Source organism: Lepidochelys olivacea, assembly GCF_965140295.1.
Source record: "Lepidochelys olivacea isolate rLepOli2 genome assembly, chromosome: 5".
In the NCBI taxonomy this organism is placed as follows: domain Eukaryota; kingdom Metazoa; phylum Chordata; order Testudines; family Cheloniidae; genus Lepidochelys; species Lepidochelys olivacea.
In genome coordinates, this window is record NC_140415.1 from 32314438 (window position 1) to 32331180 (window position 16743).

Consider the following 16743-nt stretch of genomic DNA (forward strand, 5'->3'; position numbering starts at 1 on the left):
CTGAGTTAGGTCCACCTGCCTCTATCAAACAAAGACCCTGGCAGCACACGGTGGAAGCAAGTAGGGTTAAGAACATGAGGGCATCACTGCACATTGCAGGAACTAATAAAGAAGGGATGGAAAAATCCTAATCCATCAGCTAAATGAGGTAAGTGTTGTTATTGCACTTGGAAGCCCAGAACTGCTGCAGGGGACCGGTCTGATCAACACAAGGATTGCCTGGAATTGTGTCTGGCAGCAGGGTTCTAATCCTCATGGAAGGACAGCATGTACTTGCTGCTGTATAGACATCAATGCACTTAAAGACACAGTAGGTTTTGAAAGCTTACAGAAGACTTAGTAGAAAGGGACTCTTTCTGGACTTTTTATCTTCTCACATTTTCATAATAAAATTATGACAAGGCCATACCATATCAACCTGAAGAAAAATATGTGGGGACGAGGCAGAAGACGCCAAGAAACTACATGAGTTTCATATTGCATAGACTGACTCAAACAGCCCTATCAGAGTGGAGAGGTTTGTGAAGACAGTTCTCATCTTACATGCCTCTGCTCAGTTTTTATCAGTTCCCCCCACAACTATATGCATTAGTAGATGGGATTATAAAATAGTTTTAAAATTAATAAACCATAAATAGCAGCAATACAATGTTCATTTATATAGGCCATGTCTTTTTGGCTGTAGTACAGGACACTCCAAATAAGATAGAAAGTGCCTTGTGTCAGAGAAGTCACTGACCAGAGCTTTCCTTCCACTACTTATCTATCCAGCACTGACACACTTAATTCAAGAGAAAAGGAGTACTTGTGGCACCTTAGAGACTAACCAATTTATTAGAGCATAAGCTTTCGTTAGCTACAGCTCACTTCATCAGATGCATATCGTGGAAACTGCAGCAGGCTTATATATACAGAGAGAATATGAACCAATACCTCCTCCCACCCCACTGTCCTGCTGGTAATAGCTTATCTAAAGTGATCATCAGGTGGGCCATTTCCAGCACAAATCCAGGTTTTCTCACCCTCCACCCCCCCACACAAATTCACTCTCCTGCTGGTGATAGCCCATCCAAAGTGACAACTCTTTACACAATGTGCATGACAATCAAGTTGGGCTATTTCCTGCACAAATCCAGGTTCTCACATCCCCCCCACCCCCATACACACACAAACTCACTCTCCTTCGTGAACATGCTGATCTTTCCTCCGAATAGACTGGCAGGCCCTGGAGTTGCTGAAAACCATGTCAATTACCCACAGGGTACAGACCATAGTCTTTGGGTCCTATTTCATGCTCCATTGTTTAAGTGCTGAATTTTAAAATATCATGATGCCCAAATAAATAAATAAGATCTTCAACAGCTGCCAAAAGTAGGCTGTCATGGTTAGTTTACATGGAGTTTTTCCAACAATAGCTTTCAGAAAGTGCCTCTTTTATAAAACAAAGACTTAAATAATAGTTTTGGCATTAGACTAGGGTTCTCGATTAATCGCAGGTAACTCACGCAATTAACTCAAAAAAAGTAATCATGATTAAAAAAAATTAATCACGATTAATCACAGTTTTAATTGCACTGTTAAACAATAGAATACCAATTGAAATTTACTAAATATTTTGGATGTTCTTCTACATTTTCATAGATATTGTATTCTGTGTGTTGTAATTGAAATCAAAGTGTGTATTATTTTTTATTACAAATATTTGCACTGTAAAAAAGATAAAAAATAGTATTTTTCAATCCACCTCATACAAGTACTGTAGTGCAATCTCTTTGTCGTGAAAATGCAACTTACAAATGTATATTTTTTTGTTACATAACTGTACTCAAAAACAAAACAATGTAAAACTTCAGAGCCTACAAGTCCCCTCAGTCCTACTTCTTGTTCAGCCAATTGCTAAGACAAACAAGTTTGTTTATATTTACAGAAGATAATGCTGCCCTCTTCTTATTTACAATGTCACCAGAAAGTGAGAACAGGCATTTGCATTGCACTTTTGTAGCTGGCATTGCAAGGTATTTACATCCCAGATATGCTAAACAGTCGCATGCCCCTTCCTGCTTCGGCCACCTTACAGAGGACATGCTTCCATGCTGATGATGCTTGTTAAAAAAATAATGCGTTAATTCAATTTGTGATTGAATTATCTGGGGGAGAATTGTATGTCCCCTGCTTTGTTTTACCTGCATTCTGCCATATATTTCATGTTATAGCAGTCTCGGATGATGACCCAGCACATGTTGTTCATTTTAAGAACACTTTCACTGCAGATTTCACAAAATGCAAAGAAGGTACCAATGTGAAATTTCTAAAGATAGCTACAGCACTCTACCCAAGGTTTAAGAATCCGAAGTGCCTTCCAAAATTTGAGAGGGACATTTGTGGAGCATACTTTCAGATGTCTTAAAAGAACAACACTCCAATGCGGAAACTACAGAACCCGAACCACCACCACCAAAAAAAAAAAAAAAAAATCAACCTTCTGCTCGTGGCATCTGAGATAATGAAAATGAACGTGCATTAGTCTGCACTGCTTTGGATTGTTATAGAGCAGAACCCGTCATCAGCATGGACGCATGCCCTCTGGAATGGTGGTTGAAGCACGAAGAAACATATGAAACTTTAGTGCATCTGGAACATAAATATCTTGCGATGCAAGCTACAACAGTGCCATGCAAACAGCTGTTCTCACTTTCAGGTGACATTGTAAACAAGAAGCGGTCAATATTATCTTCTGCAAATGTAAACAAACTTGTTTGTCTGAGTGACTGGCTGAACAAGAAGCAGGCCTGAGTGGACTTGCAGGCTCTAAAATTTTACAATTTTATTTTTGAATGCAGGTTTTTTTGTACATAATTCTACATTTGTAAGTTCAACTTTCATGATAAAGAGATTGCACTACAGTACTTGTATTAAGTGACTTGAAAATACTATTTGTTTTGATTTTTTACAGTGCAAATACTTTTAATAAAAATAAATATAAAGTGAGCACTGTACACTTTGTATTAATATATTTGAAAATGTAGAAAACATCCAAAAATCTTTAAATTGTATTCTACTATTATTTAATTGTAAAAAGAAAAGGAGTACTTGTGGCACCATAGAGACTAACCAATTTATTTGAGCATGAGCTTTCGTGAGCTACAGCTCACTTCATCGGATGGTGTGATTAATCGCACAATTAATCGTGATTAATCTTTTTAATCATGTGATTAACTTTTTTATCATGCGATTAATTGCGATTAAGTTTTTTAATCGCTTGAGAGCCTTACATTAGACTGCTGATTCTTAGACCTTTTGCAGCACTTGACATTTTCAAGTACCCCCATTAACTAATGAATCCTCCCAATAAATCTGTGAGATAGGAAATTTAAACTCTTAGATTAGCCCCTGGATTTTAGTATCTAATATACCTATGTGTAACCCCACACCCGAGAAAAAGAGGAGATTGGCTACTAAATAGACTGTGACATGGAAGATGCTCTAACTTGCAGTCAAATTAGGTCTCCTCAAAGATCACAGTGCAAGAACTACTTTGCACTTTCTACTGGTACACACTGAGACTGTTCTTAAAGTTTCTAAGGAGCAAGAACAATCCCCAGCCACTGCACAAGCACAGAAGGAAGGGAGGGTGATTGAAAAAAAAAAAAAAAAGTCTAGTGCAAAGCGGCAGGAAGCGTCGGTCGCCTTCCAATTAATGCTCTAGTTTCTTCTGAAGAGGAACAAAAACAAAACAAAACAAAAAAATACAGTAAAAACCCCCGAACCCCTGCATCAGACAAATCTGACGTGCCCATATAAAGTGATTATTTTCTCATGGGGCGTGTGGGAGAATTTCACTATCTAAGCTAGCTGCTTCAGGGCGGAGGGGATCTTTGCTGGGCTGCAGTTAACAGAGACAAGAGAGCACGTCCTCACTCCCAGTACGATCCAAAGAGGGGATGGATGGATGTCCTGAAGTTAGCCTAGCGAGACCGGCGGCGGCTGGCGACGCCACTTGCAGGAGACCCGCGGGCTTCGCTCGCCTCGCTGCCCTCCAACACCCCCTGAAGGACGCAGCTGCCGGGGGCCGGTGCGGAGAACAACAGGGAGGATGCTCATATTTACCTGCTTCGTTAGCATCCGACAGCCACAGAGCGGCCAGGGAGAGCAGCAGCTGCAGCCGCACGGAGCCCGCCCCGGAGCCGGAGACGCGCATGGTGCGGGCCAGGCAGCTGCAGTAGCTCCGCAGCGAGACTCCTTCTGCGCCCGGCTGCCGCGCCCGAGTCACGCAGCGGCGCCTCCCGCCGGGCTGGTGCTCAGCACGCGCGAGGGACAGGAGCAGGCTCAGTGCGGACAAGAGAAGCCGCTGTACTGCGCCCGCCCTCACTTGCCGCCCGCCTCTGCTCCGGGAGCAAAATGGGACAGAGGTAGGGGGCGGGAAAGAGTCGGAAGGGAGGGGAGGGAGAGCAGATGGCTAACAATGGGGGGGGGGGGCTCAATCTGGGGGCAAAGGGGGTTTGTGCTCCTCTCCAGCCAGTGCGGCTCTGGGCTACTGCCTAGGCAGGGATGGGGCATGATACCCACAGGCTAGGCCCAGCTTCCTGTAACCCTGCTGCTCTATCAGCAACGCCAAGTCTTTGCCCAGCACAATCCCCCTCCCCTGGCCCAGCATCACTACGCCTAATGTTGGTATTTAACTACGGTTGCCAACCCTCCAGCATTGGCCTGGAGTCTCTGGGAATTAAAGATTAATCGTCAAATAAAGATTATGGCATGTGGTGAAATCTCCGGGAATACACCTAACCCAAATTGGCAATCCTATATTTAATAGCCTGGAGCCCCTACCAGCAGCCTTTTGAAAGCATGGGGCAAATTAAACAACATTACGTGCCCTGGAGAAGGGAGACCTGGAACTGCAAGGAAGTGGCTGCATCCGCCCGTTCCCCCAGATACTCGATAAGTGTGAGAAAATGACAGGTATAAAGCATGGAAGCCCTTCTATGACCAATCTCCATGGCTATGTGTGATCTCTAAATGTGGATAGAGGCCTCAGTAAGATGAATAACTAAATTAATTTAGAAATTTAGACTAGGGTCCTAAATCACATGAGCTTTTAAAAAAATGTTACCTTCAAAGTTTGGGCTCATCTAGACCGACTATTCCTCATTGATGGCTCTGGTCAGAGTTATGTGGGGATCCTTAACATTCCGTTTTCTTTGAGAAAAAAATGTTTTGCTTCAAAGCAGTAGTGCTGGAACTAGGCGTGCTGGAGGTGCTGCTGCACCCCCTGGCTTGAAGCAGTAATAACAACCACCAAATACATAGTTTCCATCATCAGCACCCCCACTTTAAAAATTGTTCCAGCACCCCTGCTTCAAAGACAATCCTTTATTTTTAAATAATACATTTTAGTTTTGTGCGTAACTTCATAATTGTTTGCAGTGTTGTAGCCATGTTGGTCCCAGAATTTGAGACAAAGTAGGTGAGGTGATATCTTTTACTGGACCAGTTTCTGTTAGTGGAAGGGCCACGCTTTTGAGTTCCACAGAGCTCTCTTTTCGGGTCCAGGGAAGATAACCTGTATTTGGCTAAATACAATGTGGGACAGATTGTTTAGCATAAGAGGTTCACACATGCTGTAGGAGATCTGTAACAAGGCAGGGCCCTGCTCCTCTGTCTTTTTAAGTTACATACAGTTTGGAAACCTTCTGGTAAGCACATCATGTTGTTTATTTCACTGTCCTCCCCACCACCTTTACAGACTGTGCAGCACCATATTTACAGTAACGTGTAGTTCTCCTCAGTCTTAATCAGGCCTACTCTAGTGCAACTAATTGGAGCTGTAGTGACCAGAGTGCTGGATCAGTGGGTGTTTCCCAGCACTCTGTCACATACCTGCCCCCTTTCATAACAGAAAGGTTTTTTCTTTCCCCATGTTCTCCCTCCTCTCCCATCCTTAGGGTAATTATACAGGTCCCCCTTATGAGGGCCTCTCAGTCTCCTCCCACAGAAATCACATTTGGTGGGGCAAGGTTGCCCCCACAGCTGTGTTTTGGCTCACAAATCTTCATACCATAGGCACCCTGGGGAGCCCATCTCTCCCGAGAATGGTTGAATGGTCTCTCCTCACCTTCCTGATTACTCAGGGACTTGGTCTCCTAACCCTCCAATCTGCACCTCATCTTCTTTTCCTTGGCATTCTAGTGTTTCATTTGTGTTTCATTTCCCCCCTTCCAGGATTCCTTTCGGACAACTTTGGCCCCTACATCAGCTCGGTTTCCTATTGGGAAGGGGCTTCAGTCAGTGCCCAACACAACGGGTAGAGCAACCCCTCCACTATCCCAACCTGTTTTCAAGGAGGCACCTTTGTCACAGGGCAGCATTTCTGATCCCCATGGATACATTCAGTGTTCAAACTTGCTCCTGGAATTATCCAGTGGGGTTTCACCAGCTCCTACCAGACCAGAGAGCAAGCTGAGGCAGTATATACGAGATCCCTTTGAAGTTTTCTCCCCAATATTACTGAAATGCGGGACAGTTTCTGTCCCTTTTCCTTTCCTCCAGTCTTGGCCCTGCCACAAACTTGGCAAACCTGCATTCCATGTACGGCCAATCCTTTTTCATTTGTTCCTGATACCCACACTGGTAACATGTAATGGACGCAGCCAGAGCTGCTCTGGGATCTTCCTCTCTATACCCTTTCCAGGTGTAGGTTCTCTGGTCCTCCTCCCAAGCTCCAATCCCCTATACAGTTGGCCCTCTTTCCTGGGGTCATCTGCCTCTGAAAATTCCTCTGTCAATTTCATGGCTGCTTCCACAGTACCCAGTAAATGCCACCTGACCCACTGCTGTATATTCTTATATATTCTACGTCTGGTTGTCATTCCCCACCATGGGCTTACCACCTTCTGCAGACATTGCTGCTGCATGTTGGCTTGTTCTCTTACAAAGTCCTATGAACTCTTTTGCTCCTCCACCTGCCAGGCGACCAAGGCCTACCGTCCCAGGTGGCGGGAGCATTGGAAACTTTGCAGGGTCTTCTGCATTTCCTCTTCTTGTTTCACCAGCCATTGCAGGGTCTCCAGGCCACTGAACCTTTACACCAGCTTCCCACATCCAATTCTTTGTCTACTCAGACACAGGAGGGATCTCAGACAAGCCCCCATGTGTGATGGGGTGGGGAGGGAGTCCCACTCCTCTCTCTTTTCAAGTTGCAAACAGTTTGGAGACTTCTGCTTGTGTGATTTATTTCACAGTGTTCTCCCCAGCACCTTTAAAGACTCATGCAGTCCCTCATTTACAATAACATACAATCCTTACCTTCCTTGGCCAAGGATAGGGGGAGTTGGAAGGGATCTTCCTCCTTAGAGATCCCTTGGACTCTGGAAACCTCCCTTTCCCCTTTTGCACTTCCTCCCTGAGTCTTTTCTACCTTCTGCCTAATGGACTAATTGTCTTCTTAGCTCTCCTCCTCCCATTCCAATCTATCAATTAGGCACAGCTCTTAAGGCCTACTCTAGAGCACCTAATTGGACTTGTAGTGACCAGAGAGCAGGGTCACAAGACCACTTAAAATGAAGTGGGCAATTACAGGACAGCAGGCAGGGGTGTTAAAAATTGTTTAATGAGTCATAAACCAATATCTTTATTAAGTCCATGGTTTTTAGTGTCTAACAGAGTTATGAATTTCAGTTCTCAGGCTCATCTCTTTAAGGTTTTGTGCAGGTTTCCTGTAAGTAGAAGTAGAATGACTCATGAAACGGGCCATCCAAATGCCCTGAGAGAATCTACTTCTATATGGGAAAAAACCTCCAAACACTAACTGCACACCCCTAGTTGTCACCTACTACACCCACTGGAATCCACACAAGCTATCATGAAACAATTAAAACCATTACTCGATGGGGACCACATCCTGAAAGAAATCTTTCCTGAACTTTCTCTCCTGGCATTTAAACAACCGCTCCAACCTCACCAGGATCATCATCAGAAGCAAGCTCCCCACAGACCGGGGCACACCAACCAAAGCAACAACAGACCCTGCCATAATAATAGATGAAAAAGCTCCAGACATATCTCCAGCACTACGAGGCTCTGTATTCCCCCAACACACCTTTCAAGGTCTTTAATATGATTCACCACCCCTCCCCCCAACCCTACACTAATTTCTCTGCCTCAGTTTCCTCATCACTCCAGGGCATTCTTTGGGCTGGGCTCTGAGTCCTTTTGGCACAGGCAGAGTCCTACTGCAGTACATGGCTTGTATTCTGAAACATGGAGCCTTCTCCCTAAGTCAGCTTGCTTGCTCCCTCTGACATTGGTAAGTCTTGGTAATGGCTTTGGTAATGGCTTCCTCTGCCCAAATTTCCGGTATGTCTTCCCCACTTCTCTCCTATGACATTTTCCAACCTTTTGCTGTGGTAACCTGTCTTTGTCCTGTTTTGGTAACTTTCCATTGTTCCCCACTTCCTACCTTACTTCCCCCTCTGTCTGAAGGATCTGTTCCCAGCTTGAGCAAACTCCCTTAGCATATATATTGTCCAGTCAAAGCACTGTCATTAAAATAAAGTACGTATTTGATTTGATTGAAGGCCCGATGAAGGATAGTGGATACACTTTGACACGGGCTGTGCATGATACAGCAGTTCATAATAACTTAATAAAACCAACCAGAATTTGTATGTTACAAAGAGAGATCTCCAAATCATTGCTGTACTGAAATGTAGACATCATCTGTGAAAATAAATCCATTTTTTATTAAACATTGGATCACTAGGTTTTAGAGATGGGTTTGAGCTACTAAGTTTGGATCTGAATGTGAATGTCTTTAAAGTTCAGAGATGTTTGAATCTGGACCTTCAAGTTCATTTGGGTTCAAGTCCATCTGTAGTTTTTAATCAGACACCTGATGTATTAAATAGGCAGTATATAGCAGATTTAATCTGATATGTTAGATACTATAGTTGCAATGTCTCTCACTCTCATCATCTGACTAATGGTTACTGTTTAGGTCCCATGTTTACATGGAACCATACAAACTTCTATTTACAGGATAAGCACAGTCTATTAACCATTCCTTCATGAGCTACTGGATCCTGCCACTCATGATATCAGATGGGGGAAAGCAGGTAGTAGGGGGGAGAAACAGCAAAACTTAAAGGACTATCTAACAGATTATAGCACAGAGGTAGGGGGGAAAATGTTTTCAGCAGGATTTAAAAAATATTCTGGTTTAAGGTCCAGAACTTGCAATATTGAATAGTGGATTACTCTCAGATAAAATAGCTTAAGGAAAGATATCTCACAAACCACCAGAGTTCTAAACAGTCAGACACCACTGAAAAACTGAGATTCTGGCAAAAAAAATGGGTTTAATGAATTAGATGTCACCTTTGCTTTAAGGTTCAAAACGTTTTGGCAGACCCATGATTCAAGATGCGGAGAGTGCGATTGCTGCTTAAACAGTGAGCTAAATCCATCCTTGGTGTAATTCATGTCCATCTAGAAATGTCCACAGAGTATTTCCCTGTTCTTCCCTGCCTACCTACTTCTCATTCCCATCACACTAGAACTATATTAGGACTTTGGGGAGACTTCTTTTCACAAGGCAATCATTAGGAAACTGTAACAGTTTCAGATGGGCAGCAATCTCTGAGTTGGAGCAGATGCTTGACTATCAAAAAATCTTGAAATCAAGTATAGCATCCTGAAAACTGCTTAATGTTGATTTGTGGATTTAGTCACCTGGAATGTCTATGCTATAACTTGTCATGTCAGCTGAGTGAAATGAGCCCAAAATGAGCTTTGAAAATAGCCTCAATATATCAGATATTGCTGAAAATAAACATTGTGTTAATAATTAATACTTGCAGCATTTTATCCAAGTACCCCTCTCTAAGCTCATGAGAATTTTTGGTTCATCAGTTTCTTTTTATCGGTTACTGAAGCAAGAAATTCAACCCATTCCTCCTGATAACCAAGAAACCTTCCTGATCAGGCAGGCTGACAGCACTGCTAGTCCAAAAAAGTAACATGTATTTATAAAAGAAGTTAATGGGGCAAAAATGCAACTACATGGAACGATAACAAAGGAATTGTCAAAAGTGATTGGAAACCCATTGACCTGGCAATACCCAAATGTGTATTAGAGATGATGCCTGGTCTTTGTCTCTGAAGCTGAGTGATCAAGCTGCTCATTAGGACCTGGTGGGATTTTACTGCTCCAATAGTACTGAGTAGGGGGGACAACTTGTGGTGATAGTCAGAAATGTGGAGGAGTGAGAGTGAAGGGAAAGAGGATGAATGGGGAAGAGAGAGAAGGAGCAAAGAATACAGCGATAATCTAGGGGAAAGGTATGACATTATTGACATGAACTGTGACTGTATAGATCATTGTTGCAACCATGGTCCTATAGTTGCACCAAATCTTGTACAAAGGAGGTCAAGTAAGGTGTCTGTGGAAAGGCTGTAATTTGCTGGTTATGATTATGCTGTCTGTGTGTGTATCATTTTTGTATTTTAAGTTATGAATATTGGCTAGTATTTGTATCTCATTGTGTTTGATTTGAAGTAGCATCAGTGAAGCATTTGGTCAGCTTCTTGAGAAAGGTCTATTCTGAGTAAGTGCCCAATCAAGGAACACTTAACTGACAATGGACTTTGGGAGACGCCAATCTACATCTGAGTTTTCTGGGAATGTTCAAACTAAGATGTAAACAATGGTGTCAGCCTGCAAAAAGCAGCATCATTCATGGACATGTGACTTGCCCAGGTGGCTACAAACTCCATCTTGTTGCTTTGATTTTGCACAGAAGAACAAAGGGGTTTCCATGCACAAGAGAGAGAATATAAAAGGCCCTGGAAGCCCCTCCATTTTGTCTTCAGCTGGCTCAAGAGATGACCTCTCCACCCCAAAGAGATGCCTGAAAGAAACTAGAACAAAGGACTATAACTACGGGGATGTGAGTGATTGTGGGACCCAGACCATAAACCACAATGTTGGTCTGTAAAGGATTGGGCCCAGACTAGGAAGGATTCAAGTCTGTGAAAGAAGCTTATTGGAACATCTCTGAGGGTGAGATTTACCTGTATTCAGTTTCCTACTGCATTAGGCTTAGACTTGCATGTTTTGTTTTGTTTTTGCTTGGTAACTTACTTTGTTCTGTCTGTTATTACTTGGAACCACTTAAATCCTACTTTTTGTACTTAATAAAATCACTTTTGCTTATTAATTAACCCAGAGCAAGTAATTAATACCTGGGGGAGCAAACAGTTGTTTGCTATCTCTCTATCAGTGTTATAGAGGGTGGACAATTTGAGTTTAATCTCTATACGCTTTTTACAGAGTAAAACAGGTTAATTTGGGGTTTCGGCTCTCAGAAAAGACTGAATACTGGGTGCTGGGAAAGTCCCTGTGAACTGAGAAGCCCCTGGGCTAAGTGAGTCTTACTTTCTGTGTACTGCAGCGGCGTGTGGCCCAACCTCTTGATCAGTACTGTAGCTGACTGGAGTGTCTAACTCAGCAAGACGGGAGTGGAGGGAAGCTTTCTCTGGCAGGGGGGTTTGTACACAGTGGTATCCCAGCACATATAGTGACAGTCTTGAGGGAGTCTCTGTGACCAAACCTGTCACAAAAGGGAATGGCTGCTTTGAGTGAATAGAGGGAGTGCACAGTTGGCTACGTGTATATTTGGAGTGGGGGGCTGATAGACTGGGTTTTATTTCTCTGGACTCCTGTCAAAGACAGGTAACTGGACTAGATGGGACCAGTGCTCTGAATCAGACGTGCAAATAACGCTTTTTTTTTGGAGGGGCCAAAATAAAAAAATTTCAAGTCATGCAAAACCAAACTTTTTTCATCATCATCTCTTTTTTCCAATAACAAGGTTGGTTAGGGATGAGGTTATGAACAGATTCCATTCATGGCTGTTTTGAATCACTATTTGAGCCTGTTGGGGTTTTGCCTGGATGGTTTTATATACTATGTTTTACCACTGTCTCCTTAGATGTCCATGGCCATCTCACCATGCACTCTTCCATAGAGAACATTTTTTTAGGCAGTCAGTATAAAGTGATTCTAGCAAAATGACTAAACCACTGTGACTGGTGCTGTCAAGGTTCCTCCCCCACTCTGAACTCTAGGGTACAGATGTGGGGACCTGCATGAAAAACCTCCTAAGCTTATCTTTACCAGCTTAGGTCAAAACTTCCCCAAGGTACAAAATATTACCCCTTGGACAGGCCGCTACCACCACCAAACTAATACTGGTTACTGGGGAAGAGCTGTTTGGACGCGTCCTTCCCCCCAAAATACTTCCCAAAACCCTGCACCCCACTTCCTGGACAAGGTTTGGTAAAAAGCCTCACCAATTTGCCTAGGTGACTACAGACCCAGACCCTTGGATCTTAAGAACAATGAACAATCCTCCCAACACTTGTACCCCCCCTTTCCTGGGAAATGTTGGATAAAAAGCCTCACCAATTTGCATAGGTGACCACAAACCCTTGGATCTGAGAACAATGAAAAAGCATTCAGTGTTTTACAAGAAGACTTTTAATAAAAAATAGAAGTAAATAGAAATAAAGAAATCCCCCCTGTAAAATCAGGATGGTATATATCTTACAGGGTAATTAGATTCAAAAACATAGAGAACCCCTCTAGGCAAAACCTTAAGTTACAAAAAAGATACACAGACAGAAATAGTTATTCTATTCAGCACAATTCTTTTCTCAGCCATTTAAAGAAATCATAATCTAACACATACCTAGCTAGATTACTTACTAAAAGTTCTAAGACTCCATTCCTGTTCTGTCCCCGGCCAAGACGACTACAGACAGACCCTTTGTTCCTCTCCCTCCTCCCAGCTTTTGAAAGTATCTTGTCTCCTCATTGGTCATTTTGGTCAGGTGCCAGCGAGGTTACCTTTAGCTTCTTAACCCTTTACAGGTGAGAGGAGCTTTCCCCTGGCCAGGAGGGATTTCAAAGGGGTTTACCCTTCCCTTTATATTTATGACACGCCCCCCAAATCTCAGCTAGGGTGAAACACTGGCTGGGATTTCTTCCTGGAGCTCTAGGAAAAACAGAGTTAATAAGACACATGCATCTCTAAATATACTACCAAGTACATAAAGACTAACAATATTTTCCACATCTCAAGGACGATTTTAACCAGTTGATTCTGGGAAACTTTCACGGGAGAGTGCATCAGCCACTTTGTTAGAAGCTCCTGAGATGTGTTGGATGTCGAAATCAAAATCTTGGAGAGCTAAACTCCACCGAAGAAGTTTTCTGTTAGTTTCTTTGACGGTGTGAAGCCACTTTAGTGCAGCATGGTCGGTTTGCAGGTGGAAACGCCGTCCCCAAACATATGGGCGTAGCTTTTCCAGAGCGTAGACAATGGCATAACATTCTTTTTCAGTGACTGACCAGTTGCTTTCCCTCTCAGACAGTTTTTTGCTGAGAAACACTACAGGGTGGAATTCTTGATCAGGTCCTTTCTGCATTAAAACTGCTCCCACACCACGCTCGGATGCATCTGTGGTTACTAGGAACGGTTTGTCAAAGTCTGGGGCCCTTAGTACAGGGTCAGACATGAGTGTCGCTTTAAGCTTGTTAAAGGCCTTCTGACACTTTCCGGTCCACTGAACAGCATTTGGCTGTTTCTTTTTGGTTAGGTCTGTCAGTGGGGCAGCGATTTGGCTGTAGTGCGGTACAAATCGTCTGTAATAACCGGCCAAGCCTAAGAAGGATTGAACCTGTTTCTTTGACTTTGGGACAGGCCACTTTTGGATAGCATCCACTTTGGCCTGTAGGGGGCTGATAGTTCCTTGACCCACCTGGTGTCCAAGGTAAGTCACTCTGTTTAGGCCTATTTGACACTTCTTAGCCTTAACAGTTAGTCCTGCCTCCCTTATGCGCTCAAGGACTTTTTGTAGATGTTCCAGGTGGTCTGCCCAGGAATCCGAAAATATGGCCACATCGTCAAGGTAGGCGACTGCATATTCTCCTAATCCCGCTAGGAGACCATCTACAAGTCTTTGGAAAGTGGCGGGTGCATTTCGCAGCCCGAAAGGGAGTACATTAAATTCATACAGCCCGAGATGTGTGATGAAGGCTGACCTTTCCTTGGCAGATTCATCTAGCGGTACCTGCCAGTACCCCTTGGTTAAGTCCAAGGTAGAGATGAACTGGGCCCTTCCCAGTTTCTCTAATAGTTCATCTGTGCGTGGCATGGGATAGTTGTCTGGGCGAGTTACAGCATTTAGCTTACGGTAGTCCACGCAAAAACGTATTTCCCCATCTGGTTTGGGAACTAGAACCACTGGAGATGCCCATGCACTTTCAGAGGGGCGGATTACACCCATCTGTAACATATCCTGGATCTCCCGTTCTATAGCAGTTTTAGCTTGAGGAGACACCCGGTAAGGTTGGACCCTAATTGGGTGAGCATTACCTGTGTCAATGGAGTGGTATGCCCGTTCAGTCAGTCCTGGGGTGGCTGAGAACGTTGGCGCGTAGCTAGTGCACAGCTCCTGGATCTGCTGTCGCTGCATACGCCCAAGGGTCATGGAGAGGTTCACCTCTTCCACACCACCAGCACATTTCCCTTCGTAGTAGACACCTTCAGGCCACTCAGCGTCGTCTCCTCCCTGGGCTGTAAACTGACAAACCTTTAATTCTCTGGAATAAAAGGGCTTTAGAGAATTAATATGATACACCTTAGGCTTTCGGTTGGAGGTGGGGAATGCTATGAGATAATTAACAGCTCCCAGGCGCTCCTGGACCACGAATGGCCCTTCCCACGATGCTTCCATTTTATGGGCCTGGAGCGCCTTTAAGACCATGACCTGGTCTCCTACTTTGAAGGAACGCTCTCTGGCATGTTTATCATACCAGGCTTTTTGCTCTTTTTGAGCATCCTGTAAGTTTTCTCTAGCAAGGGCTAAAGAGGTTCGGAGGGTGTTTTGTAGGTTGGTTACAAAGTCCAGAATGTTAGTTCCTGGAGAAGGTGTAAATCCCTCCCATTGCTGCTTCACCAACTGCAATGGCCCCTTAACCTCACGGCCATATACAAGTTCAAATGGGGAAAACCCTAAACTGGGATGTGGTACAGCTCTGTAGGCAAAGAGCAACTGCTGCAATACTAGGTCCCAATCATTGGAGTGCTCATTTACGAATTTACGTATCATGGCCCCCAAAGTTCCATTAAACTTCTCCACCATGCCATTTGTTTGATGATGGTAAGGAGTGGCAACCAAGTGATTTACCCCATGAGCTTCCCAAAGGTTTTTCATAGTTCCTGCCAGGAAATTAGTCCCTGCATCTGTGAGGATGTCGGAGGGCCAACCTACCCTGGCAAAAATGTCTGCTAGTGCCTGGCACACACTTTTAGCCCTGGTGTTGCTTAGAGCTACTGCTTCCGGCCATCGGGTGGCAAAATCCATGAAAGTCAGTATGTACTGCTTTCCTCTGGGTGTCTTTTTCGGAAAAGGACCCAGAATATCCACAGCTACTCGCTGAAATGGAACTTCAATGATGGGGAGTGGCTGGAGAGGAGCTTTGACCTGGTCTTGGGGTTTTCCCACTCTTTGGCACACCTCACAAGACTGGACATAGGTAGAAACATCCTTGCCCATTCCCTCCCAGTGGAATGACCCCCCCAAACGGTCTTTGGTCCTGTTCACCCCAGCATGGCCACTAGGGTGATCATGGGCTAAGCTCAAGAGCTTGGCCCGGTATTTAGTTGGAACTACCAACTGTCTCTGAGGATGCCAGTCTTCCTGGTGTCCCCCAGAAAGAGTTTCCTTGTATAAAAGTCCTCTTTCTACAACAAACCTGGATCGATTAGAAGAGCTGAGAGGCGGTGGGTTGCTCCGTGCCGCCGTCCAAGCTCTCTGGAGGCTTTCATCTGCTTCCTGTTCGGTCTGGAACTGTTCCCTTGATGCTGGAGGCATCAGTTCCTCATGGGATTGTGGACCTAGGCTTGGTCCCTCTGGAAGCGATATAGGGGATGGAGCTGTTTCTGTTGACTGTGAACCGCTCTCCGCTGGTGCACTATGTGGGGATTCAGGCTCCGGCTGAGCCTCTTGTGTAGGGTTATCGGCTGCTGCCAGTTCAGGTTCGGTGGGGCCCTCTGGTGTTGAGGTTGCAAGTACTGGATTCAGTGCTGACACGGGGTCTGGTGTTGGTTGTTCGGCTGGTTCCGGTTCTGGGACTGGTTCCGTCTGGGTCTCTGGGACTGGATCCACTACTGCTGTTGCAGACATTGGCCTGGGGTCCAGGTCCATCACCTCTGACTGGGTCCTGATAGAAGTTTCCGGAACAGAGCTAGGCCTCACGGCTTGTTTAGCCTGGCTGCGGGTGACCATTCCCACCCTCTTGGCCTGCTTCACATGATTGGCCAAGTCTTCCCCCAACAGCATGGGGATGGGATAATCATCATAGACTGCAAAAGTCCACATTCCTGACCAGCCCTTGTACTGGACAGGCAACTTGGCTGTAGGCAAATTGAAAGAGTTGGACTTGAAGGGTTGAATCGTCACTTGGATCTCTGGGTTGATTAAATTGGGGTCCACTAAGGAAGCATGGATAGCTGACACTTGTGCTCCGGTGTCCCTCCACGCGGTGACCTTCTTCCCACCCACACTCACAGTTTCCCTCCGCTCCAAGGGTATCTGGGAGGTATCTGGGCCTGTGGACCTCTGGTGTGATTCCGGTGCAATGAACTGTAATCTGTTGGGGTTCTTGGGGCAGTTGGCCTT

General features: G+C 44.6%; 1 protein-coding gene across 1 annotated transcript in view; it reads right to left on the bottom strand.

Moving 5' to 3' along the window:
* The window catches only part of EMB (embigin), a 28280-nt gene extending 23908 nt beyond the window's left edge, over positions 1-4372 (bottom strand). Inside the window, exon 1 of the mRNA XM_084628594.1 lies at positions 4108-4372. Coding sequence (XP_084484720.1) covers positions 4108-4198 — 91 coding nt within the window. The 5' untranslated portion in view covers positions 4199-4372. The remainder of the gene's footprint in view (positions 1-4107) is intronic.
* Positions 4373-16743: the final 12371 nt, after the last annotated feature.